General features: G+C 35.6%; 2 protein-coding genes across 2 annotated transcripts; one reads left to right on the top strand and one right to left on the bottom strand.

The window, feature by feature from the left end:
* Positions 1 to 4,290: 4,290 nt before the first annotated feature.
* LOC131042152 (E3 ubiquitin-protein ligase ATL9) lies at positions 4,291 to 7,810 on the top strand. Its single transcript, XM_057975479.2, has one exon. The coding sequence runs from the start codon at positions 5,689 to 5,691 to the stop codon at positions 7,252 to 7,254; it is 1,566 nt and encodes a 521-aa protein (XP_057831462.2). The 5' UTR covers positions 4,291 to 5,688; the 3' UTR covers positions 7,255 to 7,810.
* Positions 7,811 to 10,468: 2,658 nt separating this feature from the next.
* On the bottom strand, positions 10,469 to 11,737 carry LOC131858375 (uncharacterized). Its single transcript, XM_059211604.1, has 2 exons — positions 11,461 to 11,737; positions 10,469 to 11,040 (listed from the first exon to the last, which is right to left on the bottom strand). Exons 1-2 carry the CDS (start codon positions 11,735 to 11,737, stop codon positions 10,469 to 10,471), a joined length of 849 nt encoding a protein of 282 aa, XP_059067587.1.
* Between the last annotated feature and the right edge of the window lie 7,929 nt (positions 11,738 to 19,666).

Raw genomic sequence — 19,666 nt, forward strand, 5'->3', positions numbered from 1 at the left:
TTCTTGGTGTCTTACTCACCACTCTGCTATTAGTGCGATACTTTCCCTATATGCTTGCCTTTCAATTTTTAAATCTCTTCTTTCATATATGCTTGCTGTCTTACCACTATGCTATTGTTGCGGTACTTTCCCTGCATGTCCCTTAGATTTTTCATTGTTTCTAAATTCTTCTTGCCTAGCGCCCTTCCATATTCACTCACGTTGCCTCGATAATTACAATATGCAAATAAAACTCTTTTGTCGCACTATCGTGTGGCTAAAGAAGGTGTTGGCTACGCAGGTCGCGAAACAACAAAGGCGCATAAGGCAACGTATTAGTCGAAATCACCGATTCACATGGCTAAAGAAGGTGTTGGCCACGCAAGTTGCGAAACTGCAAAGGCGCATAACATGCAATGTTAGTCACATTCACTGTATCGTGTGGCTAAAGAAGGTGTTGGCCACACAGACCATGAAACTGCGAAGGCACATAACACACAATGTTAGTCACATTTTCTTTCATGGACATCCTTACCCTATTTGAGTAAATTTATTCCTCTACACTATAGCATAACTAATATCTGACAGATCCAAGGTGTAAAATAAATGTAACACTGTTAACAACAAACGTATGGATTCAATCAGGGTTTGTTAATGGGTCTCTTAGAGAGGTACTACATATTGTGTACACAAATGGCTCAAAACCCCCAGATCTACCTTTGTATGTAGTTGTTTGATTTGATAATTACCATGGTCCGCCTTGGAACCAAGATGACCCAAAAAGTATACCTATAACACCAATCTCCCTAGGTAATCATAGACAAATACCACTATCCATGGCATGGGCAATCACCATACATAAATCCCAAGGACTAACACTCCCTAAAGCAACAATTAATATAGGTAAAACAGAAAGACAAGGGATAACTTTTGCAGCTTTATCTAGAGTTAAATCATTAAAGGGTCTTCAAATAGAACCGCCATTCTCCTTCGATCGATATTTAAGAATGAAAAACAATCCATACACACATATCAAGAAAAAGGAAGAGTCTCACCTACATCAACTCTCATTATAATGAGTGAAGGTACGTACTTTCAAATTTGTCCTTGTATATAGAAAATATATACTTTGTTGTATTTACTATATTGTCTTCCTAACAAATGTTGTGCAGGAAAAAAAATACAAAGTTAACAATTTCATGGTGCACAGGGTGCTCTACACATTGTTGCTTGATATATATATATATATTGCTACCAGAACACAGATTCATCGACTTCCAAGTCTTGAAAATTGGAACCTTTGTAAAAAAATAATTCAATTCAATATGACCAATCATGTAATATGAACATTTTTTTTTAATGTTACGAAAAAGATTGTACATGTCTAAGAGTTGCATTGACAAAATATATATATTTTTACTTGAATATTACACTTTCTTTTTAAATTTAAATATTTTTTAAATGCTTCAAATATTTATTTTCGAAAATAAGTTACTTTGTCAATATATTTCAATTTTTTTTTTACATACTTAACAATATACATCTCTCATATATTTGACATACAAGTGATTTCCTATCGGCAAAATCCTTGCACCTCATTTGGGTTCAAGTGCGAGTGTACATAAATTGATGGAGAGAAGTGATCTATCTAGAATAGGTGAAAAGAAATGGGGCTTCACTCTTTAATAATGGCTAAGGTAAGGAAGCTATATTTGACATTAATATGGGAGTTTTTATTAAAAAATACAAAACTTTCTCTAAAATATAACAACTTTATCTAATAATCCTGGATCAATAATTAGTGAAAGGGAAGTGGATTTTAAACAAATTGGACACAACCCAAGACTAGGTAACCAAGAGTTCAAATGCTTAACTAATGTCAAAATGGCTACATGTAAAAATCTGCTACACATAATTTAATGGAAAAATTATTGGTTTTTCTATATAGGATTATTGGGCATTTCTAGGATTAACAAGGGCAATTTTACTTTAAAAAATCAATTTTGCCATTTAATAGAAAGTAATTTTTGGCAAGGAATAACGATTGAAGCCAAGATAAATAAATAATTAATTTTAAACAAAATACAAAGGGGGTTCCTTGGAGCTAACTAGGCAAGTACATTGATTAGTATTATTAAATAGATTTATATTCATGCCATATGGCTCATGTGCCTAGCCATTGAATCATTATCAAACTTGTCATGCATGTCTATTTGTTTTCAAGTAGACATATAATAGAACTTTTCACGATGGATGATATTAAATAAGGAATAAAGAATTTAGCGAGTGGTAAAGCATGTGACATAGATGGGTTACACGCTAAATTTTTAAAATCGAGGATCAAGACTCTTGTCCCTCACATAAAAAGAATCTCCAATGATGTCAATCGGGAAGGATTTCCAGTGGACTAGATAATCAGTGTGGTCATTTGTCTCTTTAAAAGTGGTGATATCAATAATCCATCTAACTACTACATGATTATTGTCAATCTTGTCTTTGGCAAGCTCTTTGGGTGCAGGAGAGAATGAAGAATCATCAACTAGGCATAAAATGAGGGTGAAAGGGCAAAAGGGAAAGTAGGCTTTTGGTCAAGACACTCTCCCATTGATTGCTACATCACCGTTAGACACTTGATAGAAAAAAATTGGGAGACTCAAGGTGAGGAATCTTATTGTTGTTTTGTGGACTTTAAGAAAGCTTTCAACATGGTACCTAGAGACAAACTATGGAACAAAATAGAAGGATTAGGCATCTCAAATATGTATCGAGAAATTGAACATAGGTTGTATGAGAGGGTTAGAGATAAAATCAGAACAAGTGAAGGTATATTAGGGTGTTTTCATAGTGACATTAGAGTTAAGTAGGATTGCCCTCTATCTCCCATGCTTTTTGGTCTATACATTGATAGGTTGGAAGCATGGTTAAGCAAGATATATGGGGATGGTATTCAATTGGCAAATTATGTAGTGAAGCTACTTTTATATGCTAATGAACTTATCCTAATTTCAAAAACAACTCATGAGTTGAGAGAACACTTTTGTCATGAGGTTGGGATGCGACTGAACATCACCAAGACCAAAATCATGATTTTCTCATAAATAGAAAACATAAGTAGATTACCTTTCTTTTTTAAGGCAACTTGCTAGAGATAGTGGAAGAATACACGTATCTTGGGATTGACTTTCACTATAAGCTCAATTGAGAGACTTGTAGAACAAAAAGGATACATGGAGGTTGGAAAGCCTCACACTTACTTCAAAATAGGTGCAAAACAACTAAACTTTGGGATTGGAAAACCAATAAAACCCTTTTTGGTTTGCTAGTCACACTGGTTGTCCTTTATGGTTATGAAGTGTGAGAAGTAGCATGTCAAACTCCTGTTGGAGACAACTAGAAAGAATCCAAAAACATCTAATAACAAGCAATTTCAAAGTTAAAACTACAGTCCCATATGAAATCCATTTTGCTAAAGTAGAAACTTTTTGATTGGAGGATTGACGATAACTCGATTAGTAAGTTATTTGAAGAATGTTGAAAACATGGATAACCATTGTTGGCCCAAAATGGTTGTAGAGGAGGTGCTAGATCGTAGGAAGAAAACTTGGATGAAACAAAACAACAATTGGATGAACAAGTGGGGCATCAATTTGCAAGAACTGCCATGTGGACAAAATAGATTGGGTAGAAAAAAACATAGTACATCAAAGAGTTTAACCCAACTAAGGGTCATGGTGAAAAACGAGATTTAGGGGTAGCTATTAAATGAAAAGTGAGGTTGTTAGTTGAACAATTGAGGACAGGGTTACATCATCTTAGGCATGAGACCGCTAGGTAGAAAATACCCAAAGAAACTTTAGAAGAAAGAGCTTGCATATCCTGCAATAAAGGGGCGGTGGAAATAGAATGACACTTCATCATAGAATGCATGACTTATGAGGATATCCATACTTGTATGAAAATGACAGGTTGACAACATGCACTAGCTATTTGAGGAATATAGGATTAACTAGACAACCAACTACCAAGTTGAAATTAATAGTAGGAGATCCAACATCAAAAAGAGTGAAGATAAATTAAAGACATTTCTCTGAATCCCATACACTATTTAGTCTCATGACCATCATTAAAATGCCCTCAACTTTTCTATTGTACCATGGGAAGTCAATAACACGAACATTACACACCGTTGATCGTGCAAACAATGACTGTGATTTTTCGTAGAAGTCAACAACATGAATTTTATAACCCTGTTTTGAAGCCAAAATAACTGCATCCCATTAAAATATTTCATTCAGTACTTGTGAACATGAAGGGAAATAAATAAGAAAAATCATATCCTTTCTAGAATTCTAGGTTTTGTTTGTCCCCATCTTCCCATTCAGATTTAAGTTTGCTGATTCTTACAAACATTTCCCAACCTTCTCCGGAGAAGGAAGAATTTACTCAGTGGAAATCTCCACCCAAAATGGAAGAATCATAAGCTAAATCTCGTTATCTTCAACAAACAGAAAAACTGTGGTTCTTAATGAATGTTCTATGTTAAGCAAAAGTGAATAGGGCTAATTTGCGTGGTTCCCAAGTCCACCCATTTGACAGGAATGCGATATAGTGGATGCCCACAGGGACATTTTTGCAGCTCCGTGCTCGCCACGCTGCCTCCGTGGACGTATTTCTCATTGTTTGAAAACCGGTGGCCAGATACCCAGCTGCATAACCCACGGGCCCGTTTTAGGCTAATGGGCGGCCCGCGAATTCTGCCCTGAGTAAGTAATCGTCATTTGTATGTCGTAGTTAGATAAAGAGGAATCACTAAACAATAGCTGTCGTTGTTATGGTGGTATTCTTTTCCGGGCTGGCTGAGGTTTTGACGGCTTCATTTGGTGCTACTATTAAACGTTATCTCTTATTTCTTAAGCGGCGTTGCAGGCTGCTGTAATTGCTGTGGAGCCCACACGACTGGGCCAGGGTTTCTTGGTAACATCTGTGCATATCTTATCAGGATTTAGATTTGCATTTCTTGGACACCTATACATATACATTGTGTATATAGAAGGTGTGCAGAGAGTATTTGAGAAAAAGCAGGAGGGAAAATGACAATTGCCAAGGCAAGATACAGTCTTAGAGAGGATGTGGGTGTTCATGCTATTTTGGGATGGATTGAGTGGAGTAATATGGTTGGTTTAGTACATGTATGAAAAGAAGCCTGCTTTCTTAGTTTAAAAAAATTAGGAATTGTTTCCTGTGCAATTTTTGATTTCTTCTCGCTACCTGATCACTTATGTGGTAGTTCCTGCATTGAATTTTGTTTCGTGTGTACTTATGCCTAGATTTTGAGCAAAACCATAGGTGGGTTTAATTATTTCTGTTGGGTGAAGATCTGTTGGATTGCGGTTTGAATTTGGGGGAGAATTTCCAAGCAGAATAATTGGTAGTTATTTGGAGCTAAAGTCCAGTAAAGTTTCTTTCATTAAAAGTTCTTTGGGTTGTCCATTTTGATTCACCTGGTTGGTTAGGCCCGCCTACAAAAGTGTGCTCTTTGATTTAAAGCCAAAGAGAAAAGCTATCAAGTGTTGACTTCGGCCCCCATTTGAATTAAATTCTCTGTACTGCGTGGTAGTGAGCTTAAACTAGTTATTGTGCCAAAAGGTTTAGGTATATAAAACTACTGAGGGCTTCACCTGCAAGCCCAATTAAATAGTTTGGAATCAAATGATGAAGAGCCGAAGAATACTTGTGGCGAAGGAGTATGACAGCTTCACTGTGTTGGCTCCCTCTAATACTACAACCTTGAGTGACAATGCCTTCTTGTCTGATAAACATAACCAATCTAATTTGGGTTCCTCTTTACCCCGTTTCAGTTTATTGGAGAAGAGCAGCAATGACTCTTTAACGCCTGAAAGTTCTTATGGCAATCAATATGACATGAATGGACGTTTCAATCCCTCCATGGGCATTGTCCTTGTTGTTGTCTTAAGTGTTTTCTTTTTTATGGGTTTTTGCTCAGTCTATGTTCATCGTTGTGCCTCAGATGAAGAGGATTCAAGGGGTAATTCTAGGAGGGGAGGTGGTGGGAATGGGAGGATGAGAGCTTCTCAAGGACTCGATAAAAATGTAATTGAGTCTTTTCCTGTGTTCAATTATTCTTTGGTTAAGGGTTTGAAGCAAGGAAAACAAGCACGGGAGTGTGCAGTTTGTTTGAGTGAATTCGAGAATGATGAAACACTGAGATTGCTGCCAAAATGTAGTCATGCATTTCATCCTGATTGCATTGATATGTGGTTCTTTTCCCATGCAACTTGTCCCCTGTGCCGATGCAGTCTTCTTCCAGAACCCAATGGTGTAGTACAAGGCCTCAGATTTGATTTGGAAGCTCTACCTCAGCAGGCAGGGGCACCATCGCAGGAAACTGAGCAAGTGGTGGTTGTTATTGGAGCAAGGAATGCAGGGCAAGATAGAGTAGACAATCAAGGCAGAGGAACAAATGAAGTAAATTCATTTGATGCGGGGGTATGTAGAACAAGTGCAGATCAAGCCAGCGTTTACAATGAGCACAGCACATCTGCAACTGATTCTCCCATTCTTGGAATAATGAATAGCTTAAGGCCTATAGAGAAGCGTAACCAGAATATTAGACGTTCACATTCAACAGGCCATTCATTGGTTAGCCTTGGAGGAAATCCTGACCACCCTTCTGCATTCTACATCTCTACTGATGATCGATATGTTGTGGATTTCGCGGAAGGGCTTATTCAATCATCCAAGAGTGGTTTGCACAGAAGTTGCAGCTATGCAGCATTTTGTCATGAAGGGTCACCAGGCCTCCCATATTCACAGGCATCTGTGAATGACAGAGAGAAGCTTTGGACATATCCTTCGTCAATTGAGGAGCCACGCCCATGTTCCAATCCCCGTCCAAGTAGAAGTGCAGAAGCTGATTCTGGCCAAGGATTCACAAGGCTTTCCCAAACTCATTTTGACCCAAGAATTAATTCTGACAGATGGAATATTTCTCTCCATTCACCCATCTTCTTGAGAACTTTTTCAGAGGGCAGGGCACCATATTTCCAGCAGCAAGAAATGGCTTCTACTTCTTCAACACCTCATGACAGTAATCCACAGGACCTCAAGGCTTTTATGCAGTCTTTCAAAAAGGGTTTCAAGTGGCTGCGAGGAAGAGACAAGAACATGGCTTCGATTAATGGCTCAGAAACTTCCAGGAGAACCTCCAGGAATGCAGAAGGGGGTGGGTTACTTGCATACAGTTTTCTGATGTGAGCTTAAAAACATCATTTGAAGGTCGGAATTGAATGTTTTGATAAAATTATCAGAATGAAGAGAAATTTTGATGCTGTAGGCGACTTAGGTAAATTACACAACAAACATGAAAGAATTGATGATAAAAAACTTCTTCCGGCCTCTTCGCACATTGAAAAGTATGGACTGTGGAGGCAAACCCCAAGCTAGAATCTCTGTACCTGTGGAGAAGAAGCCAATAAATTATCATTGTTATGCCATTCATGGGTACACATCTGCATGTTCCCCTCAGGACTTTGGAGTTGAAGATATAACCAGAGTAGAATGACCTTCAGCCTTATATCAAGTAGCTTCATAATTCTGCATATTGGAACTTCAATTGATATTCATAATTAAGCATTCTTTTTCTGAATCAGAACAAGTCGTTTGAGCAGAAGAAGCAACATGACTGAATTTTCTGTGACCTGCACAGTTTGTATATATGAAAATTAGGTCAGGATGTTTTCCTTTCTGTAAAGCTTTGGCTAAACAAGCATTTTTTGCATCTTTCTGAACTGTATAATCAATATACACCATTTTAAAATCTGTCTTTTGCAGTGAAATTTGCCTGGTCATATTCCAATTTTTGCGCCATTCTGAGTCCTCTGATATGTGCAAGGTATAATATGATATGGTTGAAAAGTTGCTCGCACTACTGAATAGTTACAACAAAATGTAAACATAGATTGAATTCTGAAAGATAAACAATGACATCCTATTTGAATTTTGTTTTCCACAAGGTAAAACAAGTTAGGTATGGAATTCTAAATTTATATGGTAGTTTATCTTCAAATTAGGTTAATGGAGTTGTGAGGAAAATGTATATTATTAAGAGTTTGTAAGAAAAAAGATACATCGTAGCTTATTAGAGTAATCTCATATATATATATGGATGACTCTTACAAACAATATTAACCTCCAGAAGCAAGTAATTATCTGATCTGTTGTCTCAGGTTTTCGCACATGACAATTATTGGCGTTTAACTAAAGGTAAAAACAGGCCTCACCATATCAGTTAATAATTGGTAAACTGCCCATGCTCGCTGCATAAGACAGTTCAAGCTTAGGTCAACAGAAAACCCAATGTGAACATACAGTTATTATGTAACAAGCAGTAGTTGTTCTCATATATTCCAATTTTTTTATTTTTTTTTATTCCATGAACGGCAGAGCCAGAACTTAGAAGTATTAATATGAAGTAAATTACATATAGACTAACAGTTTTTCAGCAGTTCTAAGCTTTCCTTAGAACTAGAAAATACAAAATGAGAACACTCTCCCTGACTGAAGCTATATTTCATCCCACGAAAAGTCAGAAAAGTTCATCAGGAAATATTTCAAAAAACATACCATCTCCAAATTTTATTGAGATATAGGATTTAAAGCTGTTTACTTGACACTTTTCTGGGCCATTACCTAATATTGTTTGGAAATTTTCGCCTGAACACAAAATTTTATAGGTGTCGTGTTGAGAGGTGTAATTATAATTGGTAATAAGAAGTTAATTGTATGTTTATAAAATAATTTTTTAATCAAATTAATAATTCTTATATTTAATTGTATTTAATTTATTTATGTTTTATAATATTTTTATGATTTAGTTGTTAATCATTTGTTTGGTTGAACATCATGATCAATTATTTTTTGAAATTAAAGATGATGGATTTTTGAAAGGGCCCAAACCCTTATCTACAAATCATAAAGGATAAGACAATGAAGTCCAACAAAACAATAAAGAGCAACAGCAAGAGACAAACAGGTCTAAAGCTAAATTACAACAACACATAATCAGTGATAAAGCTGGAAGTAACAATAACAGATTTAGCAACTCAAAAACCAATCAAATATAGATGGTTTGAAACCAATTTACATGATGACCAATGATGATCAATTCTCGGATAAATGGTAGGATCAGGCTTTGTTTCATTTTTTAAATTAGCTGATGTTGTTGTAGTTTGTTTAGATGATTTCTAGATTTGACCATGATCAATTTAACAGAGTCAAATCCAGAAATCATCTAAGCAAGTATCATTGATGGAGGCCCTAATTTAGGACATAGGCATTAAAATTATTTTTATTTTTTTACTGTAAACATCTCAAATCTGTTGCTAGGGTCTATTAAACATCTCAAATCTGTGGCTAGGGTCTATCATCCTCAATGTGAAATCGAAGAGAATTCACAATTGATATATTATTTCCTTTCTTACTCTAAAAATAGTCATAAGAAAAGATCTGATTTACCATTAAATATCTCTTTCCATGTGTTTTTATATAGATAATATTCTTAAAAAGATTCAAAGATAATTTACCAGCATTCCTTATTCTACCCATATCTGCTTATAAGCATTTCTATTGGTTTTTGGTGCAGCACTATCACACAAGCTAAAAGTTTAGCTTCTTGGTATTGCAACTATTAACTGAACTATTAATCAATTTTTTGCAGTTAAAAATTAAATTTCAATGAGGAAAGGACTTAAATAGTCCAGTGAGTTTGAATGAATGTATTTGTTATTTTTTTTTTGATTGATAATGGGCCATAGCCATATAATAATTTTATTAATAAAAATTTATTTTTACAAGTTCAGTTCGGTGTGGGCACCAGTAGGAAAGAACCGAACGAAGAAAACCTCCGGTCTTGCCCATATATAATTCCAAAATGTACAAATTGTTCTCTATGGACTTAGATCATATCACAGATCAACCCTAGGTTGCAAACAATGAGGAATGGAGAACTTTTACAATCGGACCACCATAGCTGTGGTTAGGCTTCTTGGCCATTACAAAAAATATAGAGATTGGATGGTATTTTGCCACAAATACTTATATCAGTAGAAGAAAGAGTCCCAGATGAGAGATCAGACTAAACTGTTGTAGCATGCATAAAGACTTCCAGGCTTCGGGGAGAGATAACTGAAGCTTTATATAAAAAACCTGTAAAACAAACATACAAAGCCTTTCCCTGCATACTATAAATGTTAGTGAAAAGTTAGTGTAAAACAACTTTGAGGAAGTTAGATCTTAATGGCACCAAAAGTAATACGTAGTCTCCCATGAGTAAAAAGTAGAGCCCATTAAACCAACTAATAACATATCTGATTAATCCTCTCCTCGAGGAGTGAAAGGAGGCATTGAAGGAGCAAATTGGCTTCTTGCACATCCACTAGGTCCATGACCCCTTTCTGGAGAATATTTTCACTTAAAGATTAAAGCCACGAAGATTGTTGTTATCCTCCCACCAATGTAGAGAAATACCTTCTGCTGCAGATTTTGAGAGCTCATTTGCTTCTGTATTAGCCTCTCTATAGACATGTTTTGAAACAAAATTGTCTAACTTGGTCAAATTCTCTAAAATACTATCAAGTATTGCCTGTAGTCTCCAGTTTGGAATTCTCCTTGTTTTGATTGCTTTAATTGCTATCGCTGAATCTCCCTCAACTATAAGATTTTTGATCCCATGTTTGTGATAGTCTATTAAGCCTAGGTGCAAGGCTTTGAACTCTGCTATATTGTTAGCATCTGGTGGCATTGGCATGGCCATCTTGCCAACTATTGTCCCTTTGTGATCCCTTATCACATTTTCTATGCCAGATGCACCTGGATTTCCTTTTGAGGCTCCATCAAAGTTTAACTTGAGCCAACCCTGTTTTGGAGGAGACCATTTAGCATTCGCTCTTGCACTAGTTTTTTCCCCCAATGAAGGAGGAATCTTGATTCCAATCCAATTGCATCTGATATTGTCATCCCAGGATGAGAACACTTTGTTGGAATCTGTTGAGAAGGCTAATTTGTAGTTTATTGTCTCAACAATAGATGTTTCAATTGAGGATAAGACTGATTCAAATCTTCTTGCTTTGTCATAAAAAAGTGTTCTATTCCTCTCTTTCCAGATATCCCACACAAGGCAGGAAGGAGAGATTTCTAGAATCTGGCTTAAGGTGCTTTCCTTGAATGGTAGAGGCCAACATTGAAAAAGTGAGACTATGTCATTAGGGAGAGCTATTATCTAGCCGAGTTTTGCACATAGTCATCGCCAACATTTTGAGGTGAATGGACAATTTAGAAGGAGGTGATCTATTGTTTCTACTTAAGCTTTACACAAAATGCATCTAGAGGGTCCCTCATAGCCCATCTTGGTGAATCTTTGTGCGGTGAGGATCTTCTTTTTGAATGTTAGCCATGCAAAAATACCTTTCTTTGGGATGTTCTTACTGTTCCAATAGAGTTTTTGAGGGATTACTTGATCCTCCTGTTCTCCATAGTTTTCTAAAACCTTGTAACCATCTTTAGCATTATATTGGCCTGTTTTGGAAGAGGCCCATACTAGAGAATCCTTTCCTATTATGGGATTTAGACTTCTAGCTCTAATAAGGTCTGATAATTGACTTATTTCATTGATAGAAATAGGTAAACCCTCCATTTGCTTCCATCTCCAGCCCTGTATGTTGTTATCCTTGTTAATTTCCATATAATCACTAATCCGAGTTCCTCAATGCTGTTGTAGCCATTGTTTAGTTGTTGGTATGTTTAGAATACTATCAATGCTTGGGTATCCTCCCCATGAGTCTTCCCAAAAGAGGCTAGAGGATCCATCGTGGACATCCCAAGATATGGAGTTTGCAATTAGGTTTTTGCATTTGACAATGAAATTCCAGATCCTGGATCCTTTTGGGTGGGAAATAGATCTCAGGAGGTTATGAGATTCTCCATCTACAAGGTATTTTGTAGCCATCATCTTGACCCATCTTGCTTTGGGGTCTTTAAGGATCTTCCATACTAGTTTTGCTCCCAAGGCCTTGTTCTGTAATAGTAGATTTATGATTCCTAAACCTCCTAGGGACTTCAGTTTGATGATTTTGTCCCATGAAATTAGAGCTATTTTCTGTTTTTCTTTAGTGTTTTGCTAGAAGAAGTTTCTCATCTTTTTAATGATAAAAGAATTTACACCAGTGGAGAGAGAAAGATAAGATTAAAGGTAGATGGGAAAAACAAAGATGACTTCTTGGAGCATAACTAGTCTTCCTGCCCATGAAAGCCACTTCCCTTTCCAAGAGTTGATATTCCAATCCATCTTTATTTTAAGGGGGTCCCATAACTTTGAACTTCTCAGTCCTTTGTCAATTGGAATGCCCAGGTAAATACAATGAAGATTGCCTATTTTGTAGTTAAAGATTCTTTGGATCTTTTTTTCTAAGGGGACTGGGGTGGAGAAAAAGAAAATTTTTGACTTTTCTTTGTTGATTATCTGACCTAAGGCTTTCCCATAAGAATCCAGAAGCATTTGCAACTGAGTTGCTTCCTTGATCTTAGTTGAGCCAAGAAAAAGGTTGTCATCTGCAAATTGTTGATGTGTGGCTACAAAATTGTTAGTGATTTTCACTCCATCCAAAAGATTGCTATATTGTTTTGACTTGATGGACCTCCCTAAAGCTTCAACCATAATAATGTAAAGAGAAGGAGAGATTGGATCTCCCTGCCGAATACCCTTCGAAGAAGAGAAAAAACCTTTTGGCTTCCCATTAACTAAGATTGAAAACTTAGGTTTGGAGATGCATTCAAAGATCCAATTAATCCATTTTTTATTGAAACCAAAAGCCTGTAGAGTTTTACATAAAAACCGCCAATCCACATTATCATAAGCTTTTGAGATATCTAGTTTAACAATCATACCTGGTCTCTTCATGTTTTGGAGAGTGTGGATAGCTTGTTGAGCAACAATGACAACATCTATAATTGAGGGGTTGGGGAAAAATCTCGTATGTTCTTCAGATATAATGCAGGCCATGAGGAGTTTCATTTTATTTGTCATAACCTTAGACAAAATTTTATAAATTGTGTTGCAAAGTGAAATAGGCCTGAAGTCCCCTAATTTGGAAGCTTTATCCTTTTGGGGGATTAGGGCTACAAAAATATTGTTGATTTCTTTAAGAAGACTACCTAATCTTCTTTCCAATTCCAAAGCATCTACTAAATCTTGTCCAAAAAATTGCCAGCATTTCTTGAAGAAGTCTGTTGAGAATCCATCTAGACCAGGGGCCTTGTCGGAAGGGAGTTGATTCAGTGCTAGAGTTACTTCCTCCAATGAGAAGCTCTCATTGAGCTTCTTATTTTGTTCATCCGAGATGATCTTTGGGATCAAGGGCAAAAGATTTTCCTGCTCATTTAGTTGTGAATCATCTTCATTGTTCAGTAGCTTTGAGAAGAATGAGCCTATTTCTCTTTTAATCTCTTTTAGGTCTACTATAGATTGATTTTGATTCAAATCCAGTTTAGTGATCCTATTAATGCTTCTGCGAATCTTTGTAACATTATGAAAGAACTTGGTATTTTTGTCACCCATTTGAAGCCAATTTTCTTTGGATTTCTGCTTCCAAAATATTTATTCTTTTGAAAGGATATCCTCATATTCCATAAGCAGCCTCTTTTCTAAATCAAAGGTGTCCTGATTCATATCTTCAGAGATGATTTTTGCATTTAATTCAACAAGTTTATCCTCTAAGGATTTTTTGCTAGAGAATATGTTCTTAAAGTGTTGTGAGTTCCACTGCAACAATTTCTACTTGACATACTTTAGCTTGGAAATGAAGCAATAACGCCTTCAAATGTACCTTCATTCCACTAGGTTTCAATCAAAGTTAGGAAGTTTGGATCTTTCATCCACATATTCTCAAATCTGAAAGGGGATTTTGAATTATCCGAGTCCCCCTGAAAGGATAGAAGGATGGGAAAATGGTCAGAACCTGAGCAGGCTAGGACTGAGCATTCGAAAGAAAAGGGGAAGGAGTAGAGATCCCCCAGCCAAAAGAATCTATCAATTTTCTTTGAGATATTGCTAAATCCTTTTCTCCTATTTGTCCAAGTAAAGGATTTGTCTCCTGATTCAATGTCTAAAAGCCCATTCCTATCAATCCAATCTTTAAAGTCCTGCTGAGAATGAGCGTCTGACAATAACCCCCCTTTTATCTCTAGAATTCCTGATAGCATTGAAGTCTCCTCCTATGATGAGGTGTTTATCCAAAAGTTGAGAAATAACCCCATCAAGAGTCAGCCAAAGATGTCACCTGTCAAGAGGAGATGTTGGTCCATATATATTGATGATTAGAAAGGATATATTAGTTTGTAGGTGTGTGATTTTTGTAACAACCAATTCCTGTTAGAATGTATTTGTTATATTATGATTGGTTAATAGAATATTTAAATATAAAAGTATCAATAAATATATAAGGTGGTGTCATTTGAATATTTGTTTCAGTTTAATTTGTGTTGTTAAAATATAAAAAATATGTACAATCACTTATTATCCTATACTAAAATTACAAGTAATAGTAGTCAAATTTTAGTTTCACAAAATTGAAGTCAATTTAATTAAGTATACATATAGATTACATACTAAGATATTATGATGTTAAAACAAAATATCATGTCTTTGTCATCACATTGAATACTTTGAATTTGTACATTTCATGCAATTCTTTTGTCCAAACAATCAAAATCATACTAATTCTTTCAAATTAAATACACACTTGATAATTTAAATAATACATTAATTTATAGCTTCTCTAATCCTAAACCAAATAGAAATTCTATTTATAATGATCAATATATGTTTTCAACTTATCTTTAAAGTTCTCAATTTCTAACAAGTGATTCTTTTACAATTAATGTTCTTTTTGGAGATCCCACCCACTAGATATTTAAGTACCTAGACAAAAAGATGTAAGGCTCACCATTTAATATAGATTTTAAATATGAAATTTAAATATTAATACCCAAATCTCAAAATGAAATTCATTTCAGTCTTCCCCAATTTGTCTTACCATTCAATGTGATAAATATTGTTGTTGTTGTTTGCATTTCTGCTACTGTCGGTTGTTTATGTTTTATCTCTTACTCCAATAATTAAATAAAAAAAAATGTCTAGATATTTATTGATGTAAAAAATATTACACCCACACAAGTTATTAGATTGTATGTTGCACAACTTATCATATTTTGCCTCATTTGTAATTAGATCAAATATTTAATATTTTATTTGCATTATATACCATGAGGTATTAATAATATTCATTATATTATATCGTATATCCTATAATACTATTCATACCTCATGAGATATAATGCAAATAAAATATAAAATATTTGATCTATTCACAAATGAGGCAAAATATGATAAGTTGTACAACATACAATCTAATAACTCATGTAGGTGTAATATTTTTTACAGCAATAAATATCTAGACATATTTATCACATTGAATAGTAAGACAATTGGTGAAAATTGAAATGAATTTCATTTTGAGATTTGGGTATTAATATTTAAATTTCATATTTAAAACTTATATTAAATGGTGAGCCTTACCTCATTTTGTCTTGTAGATACTTAAATATCTAGTGGGTGGGGTCTCCAAAAAAGAACATTAATTGTAAAAGAATCACTTGTCAGAAATTGAGAACTTTAAAGATAAGTTGAAAACATATATTGATAATTATAAATGGAATTTATTTTATATTATGTACTATAATGTTTACAAACTAAGGAAGGTACAACTATTGTCTTACCAGACTTGGTGGTGGATTGTATTGTTCTCACAATGAACAATACCTTGGTGGGGAAATTATTTTACTTCAGATTGACCATTGAAATGGTTAGAGAATGGGTTGCTTCAAAATGGAAATTAAAGGCCAGTGTTTCTATCAACACTATGCGTGGTGCTCTGTTTCTTTTCAAATTTACAGTGGAAGATGATGTTGTCATGGCCCTCTTTGGATTTTGGTCGTATGGTATGCATGCATTGCCCCTCCTTGATCCATTCTTTGTGATTGGATGTGTTGGTTTTTTTTATGGATTTGTTTGGGCTCTTGATATCCTTACGTCTTATCTCATTCTTTATATTGATATTCAATTTGACATTGGTAGGATCATTATGATTACTTTGATGATGTTGATTCTACATTATGGAATAAATGTTGAAGTTAGGGTTATGTGTGATACACCTTTCATAGACATTTAATCTATGGACTCATGGTGACTCCTTTGGTTTTATGTGTGGTTTTGATGATGCTACATTTTATGATGGTTTATCTTCATGAGACTGTTATGATGTTAGAGTTAGATATAAGCCATGTTAGTGTTCATGTTATAATAGATTATGATAAGTTTCATTATGAATAAGTTATGTTAGGTGGATGCATATTATTTTATGGTTACTAATCCATGTACTAACAGATTTAGCTAGATTATGGGATGTGATTGATTATGATAGTGGAAGCGTATTGAGATATTGATTCATGTATTATGTGTATGACCCTGATTGTGGTGCAAGGGGATTATATCTTATCACTCTTTTAGGAGAGACATATGATGTCACGATTCCTCTTCACTGACGTGGGTACACATATTGTGTATATCATATTTGTAATTGTGTTCATTTGTGATGTTGGGTTGCAAGTACCGAGCATAGACTCCTCCAGATCTCATGACTGAGAATGTCCTATTGACTTCCGATGGTGGTACTGGGAGGTAGTGCATAGGTCCTGAGTGTCCACCTCTTTGTTGGTCCGATTTGGGGGTAGGGATAGCACCTTTCACCTCTGTGTGCATTTGATCTTGTTAGCTAGGTCGTTCGATGTGTCGTGTGAGTTAAGTCGGTGTAATGTGATTCTTGGTTATGTGCCATGGTTATGTTATAAAATCTTAATTATAAATGGTAATTAAATAAAAGGCTAAATTAAATATATAGCATGAACGATGTAAAATATTTAATGTATAAGAAAAATAAATTGAATATTGTATGCAAGTACATGTGTATATAATAATAACAATGGTTATTAATTAATTAAATTTGTTAAACAAATTCAATAGTTTAAATAATTAAAAGATTAATGTTTTTGATAAAAAAAGCAGTGAGAACAAGGGCACTAACCCTTTACATAGAAGAACTATCAATCATAGCGCAGAAACAACACTATAACAACAATTAACAACACCAACCATAAAAAAGAAACCAAGTCTTTTTAACAATAAAAAACAACAACAGGAAAAAAACAAACTACAGGGGTGCCTTGCGCACCCCAATGACCTCCATGGTACTGCTCCATTCATTAGACATGAATTTGTATAGGTCCCTAGCCTCCTGTTTGTCCTCCTCAGTGTCAGCATAGCATTTCCTCAACAGAGAGAGGGTGAGTGTGGAGCTGTGTAACACCTGCATATGGAATTTGTTCAGGCCCATCATTTGGGCTTCCCAAGTCTCCATCTTGTTCTTGAGTTGTTTGACCTCCTCCTTGATAGATTGCAAATCAAGAATAGGGCCGAGGTTTTCAATTCTCAGCTTTTCCATTTGTTGCAGAGCAGGGGCCTCCTAGGGGTTCTCAGCAACCAAGTCATCAGTAGTTTTAGTAGTCTCTTTGAGCTCGCCACCAACAATGGAGTTATCAGTATCCTTAACTAGGTCCATTAGAGGGATAGAATGCATCACCTGTTCAACCAAGTTTAAATCCGTATCCAAATTTCCAGGGTCCAAAGCATTGTTGTCAAGGATTTCCACACCCATAAGACCCTCAGTGTCTGTGTTCATAGGGGTCGTATCTTTATCATCAATGAGTTCCTGGTTTTCCTTTCAGGGGTAGTCATGTCAACAGCACCAACAGTGGTCGGGACTATGGGATCCCTAGTCATATTAACATTATCAGCATCCCCATCAGAGCCCCCCTAGTTTTAGAGCAAAATGATAAAGCAAATTAATTTTAATGGATTGTTCGGTAATGGTGGATTGGTTTTGGGAAGTTTATTATTCTCGAACTCGTTCGGAGATAGGGGAGGGGGCTTTTTGGAAGGAAGAATTGGATTTGGTTTTGGGGATGGAGGATTGGAGTCGGGAGATTGCAGAAGAATTTGGCTGGTTGAGGGATTGCAGATCTTGCTTCAGTTTCTTTTTGGTCTTTGCGATTTGAGGTAGGATCATTTATCTTCTGAGAAAATATTTGGTTGAATGTTGAATTTTTGTTGATGCATTATATTCAAGGAAGAATTCAGCCTGTGGAATTCGTTGATTGGCTGAGTAATGTGTTTGCCTAAATGTTATTGTATGAAAGGTTTTGAAACCATTTTCAGTAGATTAAATTGTGATTAGATTCTGCAATCATAGCACGCCGTGAGTTGACATTTCCTTGAAACATTCAATTAAGCAATTTTAATGCCTATCACGGTTCTATATTTCCTTTATCCCCCTACACTTTGTTTTGTGTCTGTATTGTGTTCCTAAGTACCCAGCTTGTACGCAGGGAGGGCATTGGTAAAGATTTTGGCTTTCCACCTACCAATTACATTCACCTTAATAGTTTCTTAAGCCTCTGATACTTTCCCATTTTGTGTATTGCCTGCAACATCTCATTCAACATCTTCCTGAGGCATTCTTCCATTAATTCTAGCCTTTATTTCTGTTGTTAATCCGCTGCCATTTGCAGGGCATTGCCTTGTTTGCGTGGAGGGGAGGGAGCCTCCACGATGGTGGGGTGTGGGGAGGACCCACACAACATGGGCACTCTACCCACCTACGTGGGCACTCCACCCATGACTTGTAGGATGCAGTTATTTTGGTTCCAAAAAAATACATTTTGTCAATAACACGAAGGTTATACATATGTTATTGATCATTGATTTTACGATTTATGACTGATTTTTTCAGTTGTCAATATCACGGTGTACGTTTTGATCATTTTGGAGTCAGAATAGCTGCAACCCAACTTGTGAGAGTCTCCACACCTACATGAGAAATAGAGGCCCATGCCAAAAATAGTAGGCCCATGTAGATCCACATTTCACCTAGGGTGGTGTGCATTTCATGCCAGGAAATTATACCTCACGCCTAGGCCAATAAATTTTGGCAGGTAAAATTGTATATAGTATAATGTTTTGGTTGCTCATATTGAATTTTAGGATTTTTTTGCCATGCATATATAGATAGTTATTGCAATATCTTTGGTTGCTCAATATTCCATTTTTGTCATATAGTTCTCGAGGCATGATTATATATATATATATATAGAGAGAGAGAGAGAGAGAGAGAGGGAGAGAGAGAGAGAGAGAGAGAGAGAGAGAGAGAGAGGATAATACATTATGTTATATTATATGTTAATATATTATGTTTAATGATTTATCTTTGTGCGTGAATGCCTCTTCATTGGTTTTCCAACTAATAAATGATTTCATTAAATATCTTATGCTTTAAAACTTACAATTGTTTTTAGATTTTTTGCCCTATCATTAATTATTTTATGATGCTTGAATGTTGCATTTGAGCTTAGGGTTACCTTTTGATCCGATCCTTAATAATGCATAATGTTGGATGATTCATATAAAATTTTAGGGTTTTCTTGTTAAAAAACCACTTATTTT

The sequence above is a fragment of the Cryptomeria japonica genome, chromosome 9, assembly GCF_030272615.1.
Source record: "Cryptomeria japonica chromosome 9, Sugi_1.0, whole genome shotgun sequence".
NCBI classification, from domain to species: domain Eukaryota; kingdom Viridiplantae; phylum Streptophyta; class Pinopsida; order Cupressales; family Cupressaceae; genus Cryptomeria; species Cryptomeria japonica.

Coding starts and splice junctions, on each gene's coding strand:
- LOC131042152 (XM_057975479.2), top strand. CDS start 5,689: ATGATGAAGAGCCGAAGAATACTTGTGGCGAAGGAGTATGACAGCTTC.
- LOC131858375 (XM_059211604.1), bottom strand. CDS start 11,737: ATGGAAATTAACAAGGATAACAACATACAGGGCTGGAGATGGAAGCAA. Junction 11,041..11,460: donor TAAGAACATCCCAAAGAAAG/GTATTTTTGCAT, acceptor CCTTCTCAACAG/ATTCCAACAAAGTGTTCTCA.